The sequence below is a fragment of the Coregonus lavaretus genome, assembly GCF_964263955.1.
Source record: "Coregonus lavaretus genome assembly, contig: HAP1_SCAFFOLD_55, whole genome shotgun sequence".
In the NCBI taxonomy this organism is placed as follows: domain Eukaryota; kingdom Metazoa; phylum Chordata; class Actinopteri; order Salmoniformes; family Salmonidae; genus Coregonus; species Coregonus lavaretus.
In genome coordinates this window covers 3,300,809-3,320,221 of record NW_028161934.1, presented here as the reverse complement: position 1 = coordinate 3,320,221, position 19,413 = coordinate 3,300,809, and the positions used below count along the sequence as shown (strand labels likewise).

At 43.9% G+C, this 19,413-nt stretch overlaps 1 protein-coding gene across 1 annotated transcript; it reads right to left on the bottom strand.

The window, feature by feature from the left end:
- Window positions 1-4,552: 4,552 nt before the first annotated feature.
- LOC311119926 (extracellular serine/threonine protein kinase FAM20C-like) lies at window positions 4,553-18,540 on the bottom strand. The gene is made up of 11 exons (XM_084194571.1): window positions 18,434-18,540; window positions 14,791-15,361; window positions 14,369-14,544; window positions 8,617-8,695; window positions 7,780-7,872; window positions 7,359-7,474; window positions 6,976-7,156; window positions 6,550-6,659; window positions 6,300-6,381; window positions 5,891-5,950; window positions 4,553-5,174 (listed from the first exon to the last, which is right to left on the bottom strand). Exons 2-11 carry the CDS (start codon window positions 15,339-15,341, stop codon window positions 4,886-4,888), a joined length of 1,737 nt encoding a protein of 578 aa, XP_084050697.1. The 5' UTR covers window positions 15,342-15,361; window positions 18,434-18,540; the 3' UTR covers window positions 4,553-4,885.
- Window positions 18,541-19,413: the final 873 nt, after the last annotated feature.

The following is a 19,413-nucleotide window of genomic DNA, read 5'->3' as shown; positions in this document are numbered from 1 at the left end:
TTGTCCCACTCCTCTTTGCAGATCTGCTCCAAGTCATTAAGGTTTCGAGGCTGACGTTTGGCAACTCGAACGTTCAGCTCCCTCCACAGATTTTCTATGGGATTAAGGTCTGGAGACTGGCTAGGCCACTCCAGGACCTTAATGTGCATCTTCTTGAGCCACTCCTTTGTTGCCTTGGCCGTGTGTTTTGGGTCATTGTCATGCTGGAATACCCATCCACGACCCATTTTCAATGCCCTGGCTTAGGAAAGGAGGTTTTCACCCAAGATTTGACGGTACATGGCCCCATCCGTCGTCCCTTTGATGCGGTGAAGTTGTCCTGTCCCCTTAGCAGAAAAACACCCCCAAAGCATAATGTTTCCACCTCCATGTTTGACGGTGGGGATGGTGTTCTTGGGGTCATAGGCAGCATTCCTCCTCCTCCAAACACGGCGAGTTGAGTTGATGCCAAAGAGCTCGATTTTGGTCTCATCTGACCACAACACATTCACCCAGTTCTCCTCTGAATCATTCAGATGTTCATTGGCAAACTTCAGACGGCCCTGTATATGTGCTCCCTTTAAGAGTGTGCTCCTAAACTCAGCTCGTTACCTGTATAAAATAAACCTGGGAGCCAGAAATCTTTCTGATTGAGAGGGGTTCAAATACTTATTTCCCTCATTAAAAAAAGGTGTTTTTCTGGATTATTTTTTTTGTTATTCTGTCTCTCACTGTTCAAATAAACCTACCATTAAAATTATAGACTGATCATTTCTTTGTCAGTGGGCAAAAGTACAAAATCAGCCGGGGATCAAATACTTTTTACATACGACTAATAAAACTTGAAACGATAACTTTAAATGAGACCCCAAAAGTGAGTATTGATGATGACATGTTGCATCTCCTTTCTCATCAGACCTCTGGCACAGGCAGCTGAGGAGGACTCCTCCGTGGTTCATAGCACAGTCAACAATCCCAGGACCAAGATGACCAGAACAAAAGAAGTCCTGAACACAAGCAGAAGACCTGAACACAAGACGACCTGAATAAAAGAAGACCTGAACACAACAAGAAGACCTGAACACAAGATGACTCTGCTTGGGATTCAATCGAAGCGCATAGTTGACAAGCATACAGCACTTGAATTCTGAAGGTGATTTAAGCCAACATCTGCAGCATTTACCGCTAATGTGATCTCTGCAAACATCAGGAAAATTGTCTTTAAAATCTGCATTGTCGGCAGAACACTCTTTTTACATTTGACTCTTTATTACTAAAAACATAGTATACTATAGGGTTTAATATAGTATACTATAGGGTCTACTATAGGGTTTAATATAGTATACTATAGGGTCTACTATAGGGTTTAATATAGTATACTATAGGGTCTACTATAGGGTTTAATATAGTATACTATAGGGTCTACTATAGGGTTTAATATAGTATACTATAGGGTCTACTATAGGGTTTAATATAGTATACTATAGGGTCTACTATAGGGTTTAATATAGTATACTATAGGGTTTAATATAGTATACTATAGGGTTTAATCTAGTATATTATAGGGTTTAATATAGTATACTATAGGGTTTAATATAGTATACTATAGGGTCTACTATAGGGTTTAATATAGTATACTATAGGGTCTACTATAGGGTTTAATATAGTATACTATAGGGTCTACTATAGGGTTTAATCTAGTATAGTATAGGGTTTAATATAGTGTTTAATATAGTATACTATAGGGTCTACTATAGGGTTTAATATAGTATACTATAGGGTCTACTATAGGGTTTAATATAGTATACTATAGGGTCTACTATAGGGTTTAATATAGTATACTATATGGTTTAATATAGTATACTATAGGGTCTACTATAGGGTTTAATATAGTATACTATAGGGTTTAATATAGTATACTATAGGGTTTAATCTAGTATATTATAGGGTTTAATATAGTATACTATAGGGTCTACTATAGGGTTTAATCTAGTATACTATAGGGTCTACTATAGGGTTTAATATAGTATATTATAGGGTTTAATATAGTATACTATAGGGTCTACTATAGGGTTTAATATAGTATACTATAGGGTCTACTATAGGGTTTAATATAGTATACTATAGGGTCTACTATAGCGTTTAATATAGTATACTATAGGGTCTACTATAGGGTTTAATATAGTATACTATAGGGTCTACTATAGGGTTTAATATAGTATACTATAGGGTCTACTATAGGGTTTAATATAGTATACTATAGGGTCTACTATAGGGTTTAATATAGTATACTATAGGGTCTACTATAGGGTTTAATATAGTATACTATAGGGTCTACTATAGGGTTTAATATGGTATACTATAGGGTCTACTATAGGGTTTAATATAGTATACTATAGGGTCTACTATATGGTTTAATATAGTATACTATAGGGTCTACTATAAGTTTTAATATAGTATACTATAGGGTCTACTATAGGGTTTAATATAGTATACTATATGGTTTAATATAGGGTTTAATATAGTATGCTGGTGGTGTTGGCCTATTTCTACATGGGGCTCATGGCACTGAGCTGTGGCTAAAAGCTTTGCTTTGTATATCTGAAAGGGAACAAGACAATACCAAACTTGTCATTAAGCAGTATTTCTTTAGCTCTTTGCGTTTTAGCGAGAGGAAAATGTTACCCATAATGTAGCTTCAGAACGACTGACTATACATTAATGTACAAGACTATACAGCAACACTGTTATTCACTTCGGGCCCTATTCAGACTGGACATAAGTTGACTTCACATGGACTTAAGTCACAAAATGTTGAGTCAACTCATCTCAAGTCTGAATCGGGCCCTTCATACACATCTTGCTATTAATATTATATATTTTTTCTTTCTTGTAAAATGCTTTTGTAAAATGCAATTTAATTACTCAATTAGAATTGCTTTTATTTTGGGTTGAACTACCCTTTTAAATAAAAGTACACTACCAGTCACAAGTTTGGACACACCTACTCATTTTTCTATTGTTTACATTGTAGAATAATAGTGAAGAAATCAAAAATATGAAATAACATATGGAATAATGTATTAACCAAAAAAGTGTTAAACAAATCAAAATAGTTGTTATATTTGAGATTCTTCAAATAGCCACCCTTTGCCTTGATGACAGCTTTGCACACTCTTGGCATTCTCTCAACCAGCTTCATGAGGTAGTCACCTGGAATGCATTTCAATTAACAGGTGTGCCTTCTTAAAAGTTCATTTGTGGAATTTCTTTCCTTCTTAATGCGTTTGAGCCAATCAGTTGTGATGTGACAAGGTAGGGGGGTATACAGAAGATAGCCCTATTTGGTAAAAGACCAAGTCCATATTATGGTAAGAACAGCTTAAATAATCAAAGAGAAATGACAGTCCATCATTACTTTAAGACATGAAGGTCAGTCAATACAGAACATTTCAAGAACTTTGAAAGTTTCTTCAAGTGCAGTCGCAAAAACCATCAAGCGCTATGATGTAACTGGCTCTCTTGAGGACCACCACAGGAATGGAAGACCCAGAGTCACCTCTGCTGCAGAGGATAAGTTAATTAGAGTTACCAGCTTCAGAAATTGCAGCCCAAATAAAGTTCAAGTCACAGACACATCTCAACATCAACTGTTCAGAGGGGACTGTGTAAATCAGGCCTTCATGGTCGAATTGCTACAAAGAAACCACTACTAAAGGACACCAATAAGAAGAGGAGACCTGCTTGGGCCAAGAAACACGAGCAATGGACATTAGACCGTTGGAGTCCAAATTGGAGATTTTTGGTTCCAACTGCCGTGTCTTTGTGAGATGCAGAATAGGTGAACGGATGATCTCCGCATGTGTATTTCCCAGCATGGAGGAGGAGGTGTTATGGTGTGGGGGTGCTTTAATTGTGACACTGTCTGTGATTTATTTAGAATTCAAGGCACACCTAACCAGCATGGCTACCACAGCATTCTGCAGCAATACGCCATCCCATCTGGTTTGAGCTTAGTGGGACTATCATTTGTTTTTCAACAGGACAATGACCCAACACATCTCCAGGCTTTGTAAGGGCTATTTTACCAAGAAGGAGAGTGATGCAGTGCTGCATCAGATGACCTGGCATACAAAATCCCCCGACCTCAACCCAATTGAGATGGTTTGGGATGAGTCGGACGGCAGAGTGAAGGAACAGCAGCCAACAAGTGCTCAGCATATGTGGGAACTCCTTCAAGACTGTTGGAAAAGCATTCCAGGTGAAGTCTGGTTGAAAGAATGCCAAGAGTATGCAAAGCTGTCATCAAGGCAGGGTGGCTACTTTGAAGAATCTCAAATATAAAATATATTTTGATTTGTTTAACACTTTTTTGGTTACTACATGATTCCATATGCGTTATTTCATAGTTTTGATGTCTTCACTATTATTCTACAATGTAGAAAATAGTAAAAATAAAGAAAAACCCTTGAATGAGTATGTGTCCAAACTTTTGACTGGTATTGTATATACTAAAACTGAGATTTATTTCACTAAGTACGCTCCATGTATTAAATAACAATAAATAACACAATATAATCAACTTGATTTAATGAGGCCTAACAATACATGTACACAGTGATTTAAACATCCCATCCATACACCAGACTAGAATAGACCTACAAATAGTCTGTCTGAAATGGCATCCTACTCTCTATATAATGTCGGGTGACACTTCGGACACAGCCATTCTCTCTCTAACAGTTAGAAGCCAAACGAATGATACCAGGAACTCCAAGTGTAAATATGTCACTCTTGTGACTTGCCGATGCAATGACGTCACACATAAATCATCATCGCCATGGTGATGCGCCATGACAATTTCTTCTGACGGTTGAAGTGCTGTTGTCGAGGGGGCGTGGCCACACTACCCTGTAGGTGTCACAGGTGTAACCAAAGTCTTATAATCAGTGACATCATCATAGACGACCTCATCATCGCCTTCTCCATGGCGACTACGCTGTCGCTCCTGGCAACGGCTCAGGGTTCGGAGCACGGTCGCTAGGCGACGGTCCAGGGCGGAGAGGTGCAGCTCCGAGAGGAGAGGGGCCACGGAGAATAGAGGATCATGGGAAAGAGAGTCCCTCATGACGTCACTGAGACGGTACTGGGGCAGGGAGAGGAGACGCAGACGCAGGAGGGTGGAGCGACGGATCCTAGAGAGAGCGAGAGAGAGATGGAGAGAAAGTTATGAGAAAGAAGAGGAATAAATGACGATGGTGGGGTGGGGTGGTGGTGGTTCTACTAAGTTAACATACTGAATTGTTTTAAGATGGTCATACCAAGGATAATTTAGATATTAGATTATTCATTTTACATATAAACAAATCTATCTAAAACAATTATTCGATGAAACATTGAATTTGGCCTACTGCTATTAGCCTATAGAAACACATTGAATAACAGACTCATACATAGAAAAACAGATAGTCAAAAAATACATCAAAAGGAAGTTTAATTTGAAGTGTTTTTGCTATATCTGAGAGTTATATGAAAGATAAGGAAATTATTGTTGTTTTTTTTACACATATTTAACCACTTTCTTTAACACCATCGTGTTCGTGAGAGTGGTCATATTAGTTTGTACGCCAAACCGTTCGGACGCTATAGATGCTTTTGTGAAAAGACAGATTTTCGGGATGTCTACTGGTCTGACAAACACCGCTGTAGTTCTGCCACCTTCCTCCGTAGATGAGGAAGAGCGACATCGGCAGACATGGTGGAATGAGATGCAGCCCATGCAAAAGAACAGATCTCTCTAAACTTAAACTGATGGATTTGTATGGAGAGTTTTTTATTATGCTAATTAGATTCCCACGAGGGCACAGACATCAACTCTTGGGGGTGCTTAATAATGCATCCCATGTTTTACCTGCAGCACTGCTCCAGAGGTGTCAGGATAGAGGGCTCATCTTTAGAGTGACGTCCAAACCTGTAGTCAGCACACAGACATTGTGTCAATGTTACAATCAACTAACATTACTTAAACCTGTAGTCAGCACACAGACAGTGTCAATGTTACGATTAACTAACATTAGTTAAATCTGTAGTCAGCACACAGACAGTGCCAATGTTACAATCAACTAACGTTAGTTAAACCTGTAGTCCGCACACAGACAGTGTCAATGTTACGATTAACTAACATTAGTTAAATCTGTAGTCAGCACACAGACAGTGTCAATGTTACGATTAACTAACATTAGTTAAACCTGTAGTCCGCACACAGACAGTGTCAATGTCACATGCACACACACATCTTTTTTTTGGGGGGGGATACTCACGCCCTCCCATTGTCTAAGTGCAGAAGGAAAGTGTTGTTGCCAAACTTCTCAAACGTCTCATAGTGGTGTCGGTCCATATTACCTGGAACAAAATAATGAGTGTTGAATGTGTTTGATTGTGTTTTATTTTCAGGTTTTTCCTCTTTCTACTAATTGAAAAAGACTTTGGTCTCCATAAACAGCGCTATATGAAGGTATTATTATTACAGTATCATTACTATTATATTATGTTGTCCTGACCCAGACCTACCCATGAGGAAGTCTAGTATGGTCATGTCTATCAGGTCTACCAGTCTGGTTCCCTTGTTGTATGGTGGGGTCTTCTTCACTGTGTCACAGTAGTCTGGGTCTTTCTCCCATCTGCAACGTGACAACAGGGTTAGAGTTAAGGCTAGGGTTATTGTTGAGGCTAGGGTTAGAGTTAGGGTTGAGGGTTATTGTTGAGACTAGGGTTAGAGTTAGGGTTGAGGGTTAGAGTTGAGCCTAGGGTTAGGGTTAAGGGCTAGAGTTGAGACTAGGGTTAGTGTTAGGTTTGAGGTTAGGGTTAGAGTTGAGGCTAGTGTTAACGTTAAGGCTAGGGTTAGAGTAAGGGCTAGAGTTGAGGCTAGGGTTAGGGTTGAGGTTAGGGTTAGGGTTATTATCTATATATAGGTATAGGTATAGACTCTATACCCACACTGCAAGTTTGCTGCGGCTGTAGGAGCGTCTCCAGGGAGACCTCCAGGATCGTCTGGTGGCCAGGGAGGGGTCGGGCAGCATCATGGCCAGGGAGGCCTCGAGGTTCTGGGGTCGACCACACACAGCATGCTCCGTACTGCAGTAGTAGGAACACTGGCCGTAGAAACACACATTATTCACTATGGGAGATGAAGAGGGGGATGGGGGGGGGGATTGAAAACAAAATATTTCATTTAGCAAATATTGACTTTCCGCAGCATATATTTTCATAGAAAACAGAGATGTGAAACATGTAATGTAAGGAGTGTTGACAAAGAAAGAGGAGGGAGAGAGAGGGAGATGGGGTGAGGGAAGGAAGGAGTGATATAATGATAGACAGACCAGGAGAGGTGAAGAAGGTCCGGGCCAGTTTGTGGTCTGTGGTGATGTCTTTGATCTCTGTTACCACGTCAACCAGCCTCCCTACGGCTGGGGGGATCCGCCTGTAACCCAACACCCTGAGAGAGAGGAGGGGAGAGGAGAGGAGGGACAGGGGAGAGCGGGAGGGGGACGAGAGATTGGAGAGGGAGCGGTGGGGTGGGAAAGATAGAGGGAGAGGAGAGAGAGGCAGAGAGAGATGGGAGAGAAAGGAGAAGGGGGAGGGGGAGAGGGAGGAAGAGAGAGAGAGATGAGATGAGAGGGGTCCATATTTAATGCTACTCAATGTCTGCTCATCATTCTCAGCCATTTCAGTCAGTGCTGTGGCATGCAGTATACTCCCCTGGTTATCACTATCAAGGTGAGAAACAGACTCATTGTTTACCTGTCCAGGTGAAAAGCAGCGATCTCTGCGTTGTGTCTCTCAAAGTCAGAGAAGTAGTAGAGGTTGAAGTTGGTCTCCTCATCACGCTCCTGTCTGACAGAGATGCAGTCAAAACAGGAACACAGCTATACAGACTAGACACAGTCAACACAGGAACACTTCTATACAGACAATATATAGTCAACACAGGAACACTGCTATACAGACTATTCACAGTCAACAAAGGACCACAGATATACAGACTATACACAGTCAACACAGGAACACAGACTATAATAATAAGCCACTTAGCAGACGCTTTTATCTAAAGCGACTTACAGTCATGCGTGCATACATTTTTGTGTATGGGTGGTCCCGGGGATCGAACCGACTACCTTGGCGTTACAAGCACCGTGCTCTACCAGCTGAGCTACAGAGGACTATACACAGTCAACACAGGAAAACAGATATACAGACTATACACAGTCAACTCAGGAAACAGTTAACACAGGAACACAGATATACAGACTATACACAGTCAACTCAGGAAACAGGAAAACAGGTATACAGACTATAAACAGTCAACTCAGGAAACAGTTAACACAGGAACACAGATATACATCGGGGTCTATTCTCCTCCTTTCTGCAGTATTTAGCAATCATGGTAAGAGTCTGGTAAAAGCAGTTGTGATGTGTAGCGTGTGTGTGTGTGTGTGTGTGTGTGTGTGTGTGTGTGTGTGTGTGTGTGTGTGTGTGTGTGTGTGTGTGTGTGTGTGTGTGTGTGTGTGTGCGTGCGTGCGTGCGTGCGTGCGTGCGTGCGTGCGTGCGTGCGTGCGTGTGCATGTGTAAGTCTCTCACTTCATTGGTTTGAGAATGGCCTGTCCGTAGTTAGGAAATGACATCACCAGCTTGAGCTGTGTCCCTCCAGACTTCTGCACTGAGAGGGAGAGGGAGAGGGAGAGGGGGAGAGAGAGATATACAGTGGGGGAAAAAAGTATTTAGTCAGCCACCAATTGTGCAAGTTCTCCCACTTAAAAAGATGAGAGAGGCCTGTAATTTTCATCATAGGTACACGTCAACTATGACAGACAAATTGAGAAAAACAAATCCAGAAAATCACATTGTAGGATTTTTAATGAATTTATTTGCAAATTATGGTGGAAAATAAGTATTTGGTCACCTACAAACAAGCAAGATTTCTGGCTCTCACAGACCTGTAACTTCTTCTTTAAGAGGCTCCTCTGTCCTCCACTCGTTACCTGTATTAATGGCACCTGTTTGAACTTGTTATCAGTATAAAAGACACCTGTCCACAACCTCATACAGTCACACTCCAAACTCCACTATGGCCAAGACCAAAGAGCTGTCAAAGGACACCAGAAACAAAATTGTAGACCTGCACCAGGCTGGGAAGACTGAATCTGCAATAGGTAAGCAGCTTGGTTTGAAGAAATCAACTGTGGAAGAAATTATTAGGAAATGGAAGACATACAAGACCACTGATAATCTCCCTCGATCTGGGGCTCCACGCAAGATCTCACCCCGTGGGGTCAAAATGATCACAAGAACGGTGAGCAAAAATCCCAGAACCACACGGGGGGACCTAGTGAATTTTTATTTTATTTTTTTATTTCACCTTTATTTAACCAGGTAAGCCAGTTGAGAACAGGTTCTCATTTACAACTGCGACCTGGCCAAGATAAAGCAAAGTAGTGCAATAAAAACAACACAGAGTTACATATGGGGTAAAAAACATAAAGTCAGAAATACAACAGAAAATATATATACAGTGTGTGCAAATGTAGCAAGTTATGGAGGTAAGGCAATAAATAGGCTATAGTGCAGAATAATTACAATAGTATTAACACTGGAATGCTAGATGTGCAAGAGATTATGTGCAAATAGAGATACTGGGGTGCAAAAGAGCAAAATAAATAACAATATAGGGATGAGGTAGTTGGGTGGGCTAATTTCAGATGGGCTGTGTACAGGTGCAGTGATCGGTAAGGTGCTCTGACAACTGATGCTTAAAGTTATTGAGGGAGATAAGAGTCTCCAGCTTCAGAGATTTTTGCAATTCGTTCCAGTCATTGGCAGCAGAGAACTGGAAGGAATGGCGGCCAAAGGAGGTGTTGGCTTTGGGAATGACCAGTGAGATATACCTGCTGGAGCGCAGACTACGGGTGGGTGCTGCTATGGTGACCAATGAGCTAAGATAAGGCGGGGATTTGCCTAGCAGTGATTTATAGATGGCCTGGAGCCAGTGGGTTTGACGACGAACATGTAGTGAGGACCAGCCAACAAGAGCGTACAGGTCACAGTGGTGGGTAGTGTATGGGGCTTTGGAGACAAAACGGATGGCACTGTGATAGACTACATCCAATTTGCTGAGTAGAGTGTTGGAGGCTATTTTGTAAATTACATCGCCGAAGTCAAGGATCGGTAGGATAGTCAGTTTTACGAGGGCATGTTTGGCAGCATGAGTGAAGGAGGCTTTGTTGCGAAATAGGAAGCCGATTCTAGATTTAACTTTGGATTGGAGATTCTTTATGTGAGTCTGGAAGTTGAGTTTACAGTCTAACCAGACACCTAGGTATTTGTAGTTGTCCACATACTCTAGGTCAGACCCGTCGAGAGTGGTGATTCTAGTCGGGTGGGCGGGTGCCAGCAGCGTTCGATTGAAAAGCATGCATTTAGTTTTACTAGTGTTTAAGAGCAGTTGAAGGCTACTGAAGGATTGTTGTATGGCATTGAAGCTCGTTTGGAGGTTTGTTAACACAGTGTCCAATGAAGGGCCAGATGTATACAAAATGGTGTCGTCTGCATAGAGGTGGATCTGAGAGTCACCAGCAGCAAGAGCGACATCATTGATATACACGGAGAAAAGTGTCGGCCCAAGAATTGAACCCTGTGGCACCCCCATAGAGACTGCCATAGGTCCAGACAACAGGCCCTCCGATTTGACACACTGAACTCTATCTGAGAAGTAGTTGGTGAACCAGGCGAGGCAGTCATTTGAGAAACCAAGGCTATTTAGTCTGCCAATAAGAATGCGGTGGTTGACAGAGTCGAAAGCCTTGGCCAGGTCGATGAAGACGGCTGCACAGTACTGTCTATTATCAATCGCGGTTATAATATCGTTTAGGACCTTGAGCGTGGCTGAAGTGCACCCGTGACCAGCTCGGAAACCGGATTGCATAGCGGAGAAGGTACGGTGGTATTCGAAATGGTCGATGATCTGTTTGTTAACTTGGCTTTCGAATACTTTCGAAAGGCAGGGCAGGATGGATATAGGTCTGTAGCAGTTTGGATCTAGAGTGTCACCCCCTTTGAAGAGGGGGATGACCGCGGCAGCTTTCCAATCTCTGGGGATCTCAGACGTTATGAAAGAGAGGTTGAACAGACTAGTAATAGGGGTTGCGACAATTTCGGCGGCTAGTTTTAGAAAGAAAGGGTCCAGATTGTCTAGCCCAGCTGATTTGTAGGGGTCCAGATTTTGCAGTGCTTTCAAAACATCAGCTGTCTGAATTTGTGTGAAGGAGAAGCGGGGGGGGGGGAATGGGCAAGTTGCAGCAGAGGGTGCAGAGTTGGTGGCCGGGTTAGTGGTAGCCAGATGGAAAGCATGGCCAGCTGTAGCAAAATGCTTGTTGAAATTCTCGATTATTGTAGATTTATCGGTGGTGATAGTGTTTCCTAGCCTCAGTGCAGTGGGCAGCTGGGAGGAAGTGCTCTTATTCTCCATGGACTTTACAGTGTCCCAAAACTTTTTGGAGTTAGTGCTACAGGATGCAAATTTCTGTTTGAAAAAGTTAGCCTTTGCTTTCCTGACTGCTTGTGTATATTGGTTCCTAACTTCCCTGAAAAGTTGCATATCGCGGGGGCTATTTGATGCTAATGCTGTACGCCACAGGATGTTTTTGTGCTGGTCAAGGGCAGTCAAGTCTGAGGAGAACCAGGGGCTATATCGGTTCTTAGTTCTGTATTTTTTGAATGGGGCATGTTTATTTAAGATTGAGAGGAAATTACTTTTAAGGAACAACCAGGCATCCTCTACTGACGGAATGAGATCTATATCCATCCAGGATACCTGGGCCAGGTCAATTAGGAAGGCCTCCTCGCTAAAGTGTTTTAGGGAGCGTTTGACAGTGATGAGGGGTGGTCGTTTGACCGCGGACCCGTTACGGACGCAGGCAATAAGGCAGTGATCGCTGCGATCCTGGTTGAAGACAGCTGAGGTGTATTTAGAGGGTATGTTAGTCAGGATGATATCTATGAGGGTACCCATGTTTACGGATTTAGGGTTGTACCTGGTAGGTTCGTTGATAATTTGCGTGAGGTTGAGGGCATCTAGCTTGGATTGTAGGATGGCTGGGGTATTAAGCATATCCCAATTTAGGTCACCAAGCAGTACAAACTCTGAGGATAAATGGGGGGCAATCAATTCACATATGGTGTCCAGGGCACAGCTGGGGGCTGAGGGCTGAGGGGGGTCTGTAGCAAGCGGCAACAGTGAGATTCTTATTTCTGGAAAGGTGGATTTTTAGAAGTAGAAGCTCAAACTGTTTGGGCACAGACCTGGATAGTATGATAGAGCTCTGCAGGCTATCTCTACAGTAGATTGCAACTCCACCCCCTTTGGCAGTTCTATCTAGATGGAAAATGTTATAGTTGGGGATGGAAATTTCAGAATTTTTGAATGACCTGCAGAGAGCTGGGACCAAAGTAACAAAGCCTACCATCAGTAACACACTACGCCGCCAGGGACTCAAATCCTGCAGTGCCAGACGTGTCCCCCTGCTTAAGCCAGTACATGTCCAGGCCCGTCTGAAGTTTGCTAGAGTGCATTTGGATGATCTAGAAGAGGATTGTGAGAATGTAATATGGTCAGATGAAACCAAAATATAACTTTTTGGTAAAAACTCAACTCGTCGTGTTTGGAGGACAAAGAATGCTGAGTTGCATCCAAAGAACACCATACCTACTGTGAAGCATGGGGGTGGAAACATCATGCTTTGGGGCAGTTTTTCTGCAAAGGGACCAGGACGACTGATCCGTGTAAAGTAAAGAATGAATGGGGCCATGTATCGTGAGATTTTGAGTGAAAACCTCCTTCCATCAGCAAGGGCATTGAAGATGAAACGTGGCTGGGTCTTTCAGCATGACAATGATCCCAAACACACTGCCCGGGCAATGAAGGAGTGGCTTCGTAAGAAGCATTTCAAGGTCCTGGAGTGGCCTAGCCAGTCTCCAGATCTCAACCCCATAGAAAATCTTTTGAGGGAGTTGAAAGTCCGTGTTGCCCAGCGACAGCCCCAAAACATCACTGCTCTAGAGGAGATCTGCATGGAGGAATGGGCCAAAATACCAGCAACAGTGTGTGAAAACCTTGTGAAGACTTACAGAAAACGTTTGACCTGTGTCATTGCCAACAAAGGGTATATAACAAAGTATTGAGAAACTTTTGTTATTGACCAAATACTTATTTTCCACCATAATTTACAAATAAATTCATTAAAAATCCTACAATGTGATTTTCTGGATTTTTTTTCTTCTCATTTTGTCTGTCATAGTTGACGTGTACCTATGATGAAAATTACAGGCCTCTCTCATCTTTTTAAGTGGGAGAACTTGCACAATTGGTGGCTGACTAAATACTTTTTTCCCCCACTGTATATATAGAGAGAGAGACGGGTTACCATAGCAACACTTTACATTCACATACTGAGTACATACTGAGCTCTCTCTCTCACACTCTATCACACACACACACACACACACACACACACACACACACACACACACACACACACACACACACACACACACACACACACAAAGGGTTACCCTGTTTGAAACTAAATAAGGTCATCCGGTTTGTTTGTTTTCATCCTGCAGTTCTACATTAATCCACTAGTGGTCTCCCTATACCTGACTCAAAACATCACAACAGAGACTACCTCCCAGCTATGGGACAATCTCTATTGCATTTCCTTGATTCCTCACGTCCTCTCTCCTCGCCTCTTTCTCAAAACCCATTGGATGAGAAGAGGGGAGGGATCAAGGAAATGCAATTGTAATTCTCCTAATCTGTCCTTCCTTCCAAAGTGTGCACTTGTTCACTTCCCTTCACTGATTTGAAAGGAAATGACTGGTATATGAAACATGGTGGAAACTCCCACTAACCCATGCCTCCACCAACCCAATGCTATTAGATTTGGGGGTGATAGTGAAGGAGAGTACACTACAGGAGATATTATTGAAACTCAAGCGGTGACTATAACAGTAGAACAGCACTGGTGTAGCGAACCACATGATGTTCCAGGGTGCTACTTCATTCTCTGTGTGTACAGGGCATAATGCTCACCATATCTCCCACCCCCACCCCCCAACAATCAGGCCCCCAAGACCCCTCCCCAACATACACATACACACACCACCCACACACTCTACAGTGAAGTTTCCCTTTGACACATATCCAGGATCAGCTTCCCCTCCCCCAATTCTAACCTTAACCCCCTTAGCGGGGAAAATGCTAAACTGATCCAAGATCAGCGTCAAGGGGGAACTTCCCCCTATTCCCCCAAACAAACACCACACGCCACACACACACCTGCGCTGACGATACGGTGTGTGCTGAGCTGCTGGGCGAGAGGTACCATGTTGGGGTCCAGGTGGGGGTAGAGCTGCCAACGGGAGATACCAAGATGGAACTTCAGCCAGGGGGGGTGGCTCTCACTGCTCCTGTTCCAATGGGCCGGGTCATAGCCGATGTCACTGTCACTCACCCTGGGGAGGTGGGGGGAGGGAGGGAGGGGGAGGGTGGGGAAGGAGGGAGGGAGGGGAAAAGAGAGGGAGAGGGTTGGAGATGAGGAGAGGACAAGAGAGAAGTGGTTCAGAGAAGGAGGAGAAGAGAGGAGGAGTAGGAGGGATATTTGCCAAAAATGAAATGAATTATGCAGCATGTGTCCTTGGTGCACTTCAAAAGCTTGTCAGTTTTTTCAGAACAATTAACCCTACTTCATTAAAACTCACCACATCTGTGTGCTCCTCTCGCGCGCCTTCACTTTGGGCTTCACCTTCAGCAGCCAATCATCTTCAGGGATGGGCGGGGTTGGCATGTTGTAGAGCGGGTGGCTGAAAAGAGCCTCTAATTTCGACATCCCGGACCCCATAGACTTCATCGCCATCGAGCCAAACTTTCCTACCCTTACCGCCATGTTGACTGAGTCTACAGGCCCTTCCTTCTTATGTCCATGAACTGCCTTGACGGCCATTTTGGTCGTGACAGCGTCCATTTCTGCCATTTTGTGAGGGCCATTGCTGTCCATATTGGAAGAGTCCACCTTTCTTGTGTCCGGGGGTGTCTTGGCATAGCTGGAGTGGTTGTCGGACATCGTGGAGGTGTAGTTGGTATCCACCAGGGCTCTGAGGTTGTGGGGGTGTGTCTGACGAGGGGAGGGGGCGTCACAGAGGTTCTGGTCGACGGAGAGGGAGAGGACGGCGAGGAGGAGATGGAGAGAGAGGGAGGCAATGGCCAGCAATAGACAGATCATCCGAGAGCGACGGCGCGTATACCACCTCATCGTCCTGAGGGAGAGAAGGACTAGGAGGAAGACAGAGAGATAAACATATGGAATGGAGGAGAAAGAAGGGAGAGAGAGGAGGAGGAAGAGAGAAAGTGTATAAATATAGGTGAAAGAACGAGGGAGGATTGGAGAGAGAGGAAGAGGAGGAGAGGTTGAGGGGGCGAATGTGGGAGAATGAGAGGAACAAGGGAAGGAAAGAGTCTCAGAGAGAGAGAGAGAGGCCCATAGAGACTGGACCATTCCAAAGTCAGAGCAGCCATCTTATCTGACATAGATACGCCCCCCACCCAATACAACTACCCCTTTCTTTATCTAGATACTCCCCAATACAACTACCCCTTTCTTTACCTAGATACCTCCCAATACAACTACTCCTTTCTTTACCTGGATACCTCCCAATACAACTACCCCTTTCTTTACCTAGATACCTCCCATAACAACTACCCCTTTCTTTACCTAGATACCTCCCAATACAACTACCCCTTTCTACCCCTTTCTTTACCTACAGTGAGGGAAAAAAGTATTTGATCCCCTGCTGATTTTGTACGTTTGCCCACTGACAAAGACATGATCAGTCTATAATTTTAATGGTAGGTTTATTTGAACAGTGAGAGACAGAATAACAACAAAAAAATCCAGAAAAACGCATGTCAAAAAAGTTATACATTGATTTGCATTTTAATGAGGAAAATAAGTATTTGACCCCTCTGCAAAACATGACTTAGTACTTGGTGGCAAAACCCTTGTTGGCAATCACAGAGGTCAGACCTTTCTTGTAGTTGGCCACCAGGTTCGCACACATCTCAGGAGGTGTTTTGTTCCACTCCTCTTTGCAGATCTTCTTCAAGTCATTAAGGTTTCGAGGCTGACGTTTGGCAACTCGAACCTTCAGCTCCCTCCACAGATTTTCTATGGGATTAAGGTCTGGAGACTGGCTAGGCCACTCCAGGACCTTAATGTCCTTCTTATTCAGCCACTCCTTTGTTGCCTTGGCCGTGTGTTTTGGGTCATTGTCATGCTGGAATACCCATCCACGACCCATTTTCAATGCCCTGGCTGAGGGAAGGAGGTTCTCACCCAAGATTTGACGCTACATGGCCCCGTCCATCGTCCCTTTGATGCGGTGAAGTTGTCCTGTCCCCTTAGCAGAAAAACACCCCCAAAGCATAATGTTTCCACCTCCATGTTTGATGGTGGGGATGGTGTTCTTGGGGTCATAGGCAGCATTCCTCCTCCTCCAAATACGGCGAGTTGAGTTAATGCCAAAGAGCTCGATTTTGGTCTCATCTGACCACAGCACTTTCACCCAGTTCTCCTCTGAATCATTCAGATGTTCATTGGCAAATTTCAGACGGCCCTGTATATGTGCTTTCTTGAGCAGGGGGACCTTGCGGGCGCTGCAGGATTTCAGGCCTTCACGGCGTAGTGTGTTACCAATTGTTTTCTTGGTGACTATGGTCCCAGCTGCCTTGAGATCATTGACAAGATCCTCCCGTGTAGTTCTGGGCTGATTCCTCACCGTTCTCATGATCATTGCAACTCCACGAGGTGAGATTTTGCATGGAGCTGTCACGATCGCTGAAGGAAGTGGACCAATGCGCAGCGTGATGAGTGAACATACTTATTTATTAATTCACCACGAACGAACAAAACAACAAAACGATACGTGAAGTCCTTAGTAACAGACACAAACCATACACGGAACAAGATCCCACAACACACTGTGGAAAACAGGCTGCCTAAGTATGGTTCCCAATCAGAGACAACAAGCAACAGCTGATACACGTTGCCTCTGATTGAGAACCACACCGGCCAACATAGAAACAAATGAACTAGATAATCACCCTAGCACACAAAACACATAGAAACCACACACCCTGGCTCAACATAACAGAGTCCCAGAGCCAGGGCGTGACAGGAGCCCCAGGCCGAGGGAGATTGACAGGTCATTTGTGTTTCTTCCACTTGCGAATAATCGCACCAACTGTTGTCACCTTCTCACCAAGCTGCTTGGCGATGGTCTTGTAGCCCATTCCAGCCTTGTGTAGGTCTACAATCTTGTCCCTGACATCCTTGGAGAGCTCTTTGGTCTTGGCCATGGTGGAGAGTTTGGAATCTGATTGATTGATTGCTTCTGTGGACAGGTGTCCTTTTATACAGGTAACAAACTGAGATTAGGAGCTCTCCCTTTAAGAGTGTGCTCCTAATCTCAGCTCTTTAACTGTATAAAAGACACCTGGGAGCCAGACATTTTTCTGATTGAGAGGGGGTCAAATACTTAATTCCCTCATTAAAATGCAAATCAATTTATAACATTTTTGACATGCGTTTTTCTGGATTTTGTTGTTGTTATTCTGTCTCTCACTGTTCAAATAAACCTACCATTAAAATTATAGACTGATCATGTCTTTGTCAGTGGGCAAACGTACAAAATCAGCAGGGGATCAAATACTTTTTTCCCTCACTTTAGATACCTCCCAATACAACTACCCATTTCTTTACCTAGATACCCCCCAATACAACTACCCATTTCTTTACCTAGATACCTCCCAATACAACTACCCATTTCTTTATCTAGATACCTCCCAATATAACTACCCCTTTCTTTACAGTTCTCATCTGGAACCCAACTCTCTTTTTTACAAGACTGTCTCAAATGACACCCTATTCCCTACATAGTGCACATACATTTACAGGGTCATTTAGCAGACGCTCTTATCCAGAGCGACTTACAATAGTGAGTGCATACATTTTCATACTGGTCCCTTGTGGGAATCGAACCCACAACTCTGGCATTGCAAGCGCCATGCTCTACCAACTTAGCTACACGGGACCATCCACGCACACACACAGAAGGGCCCTGGTGTCTGGTCAAAAGTAACACACTATGTAGGGAACAGGGTGCCATTTGGGATGCAGCAATAGACAACGGTCCACTCAGTCCTAAGGACAAAGCACAAAGCACAGACTCCCCCAGGCACGACCACATCACCCTTCCCATAGAGGGTCACTGAAACTAATGAGGGCAGTAGGTATCGTTTTACCACCTCTCTTTCTCCTCCATCCTTTCTCCTTCCCTCATTCCTCACCTTTATGTCTTTAAAGGTTACCCCCCAATGTTCTCCTTCTTCTTTCTTGTCTCCTCGCTCCCCGGAATGAGACAGAGCTGTGATCTCTGGTCAACCTCTATTCTTCTGTTTCTCTCTTCTCTCTATCTATCTCTCTGTTCCCTGGCGTAGGCAGGGAGGTGTGCCAGGTCAGGGTGATCTGAATGGCATGCTGTTAGAGAGATAAAGTTGTTTACTCATCCCTCTTTCTCTCTATCTCTGTATATGTCTCTATCCCTTATTTATAAATATCCTGTCTGTCTGTCTGTCTGCCTGCCTGCCTGCCTGCCTGCCTGCCTGCCTGCCTGCCTGCCTGCCTGCCTGCCTGCCTGCCTGCCTGCCTGCCTGCCTGCCTGCCTGCCTGCCTGCCTGCCTGCCTGCCTGCCTGCCTGCCTGCCTGCCTGCCTGCCTGCCTGCCTGCCTGCCTGCCTGCCTGCCTGCCTGCCTGCCTGCCTGCCTGCCTGCCTGTCTGTCTGTCTGTCTGTCTGTCTGTCTGTCTGTCTGTCCGTCCGTCCGTCCGTCCGTCCGTCCGTCCGTCCACTACTGGTCAAAAGTTTTAGAACACCTACTCATTCAAGGGTTTTTCTGTATTTGTACTATTTTCTACATTGTAGAATAATAAATAGTGAAGACATCAAAATTATGAAATAACAGATATGGAATCATGTAGTAACCAAAAAAGTGTTAAACACATCATTTTATATTTTTCAAATAGCCACCATTTGCCTTGATGACAGCTTTGCACACTCTTGGCATTCTCTCAACCAGCTTCACCTGGAATGCTTTTCTAGCAGTCTTGAAGGAGTTCCCACATATGCTGAGCACTTGTTGGCTGCTTTTTCTTCAATTAATATATTTTGATTCGTTTAACACTTTTTTGGTATGTGGACACTTGTTGAACATCTCATTCCAAAATCATGGGCATTAATATGCTGCTATAACAGCCTCCACTCTTCTGGGAA

Bases quoted from the DNA above. Each gene is read 5' to 3' on its own strand.
- LOC311119926 (XM_084194571.1), bottom strand. From the start codon at position 15,341: ATGAGGTGGTATACGCGCCGTCGCTCTCGGATGATCTGTCTATTGCTG. The intron at 14,545-14,790 runs GTGAGTTTTAAT...CCACCTCCCCAG, and splicing joins GAGAGGAGCACACAGATGTG to GGTGAGTGACAGTGACATCG. The intron at 5,951-6,299 runs GTGAGTATCCCC...TGCTGACTACAG, and splicing joins CACTTAGACAATGGGAGGGC to GTTTGGACGTCACTCTAAAG.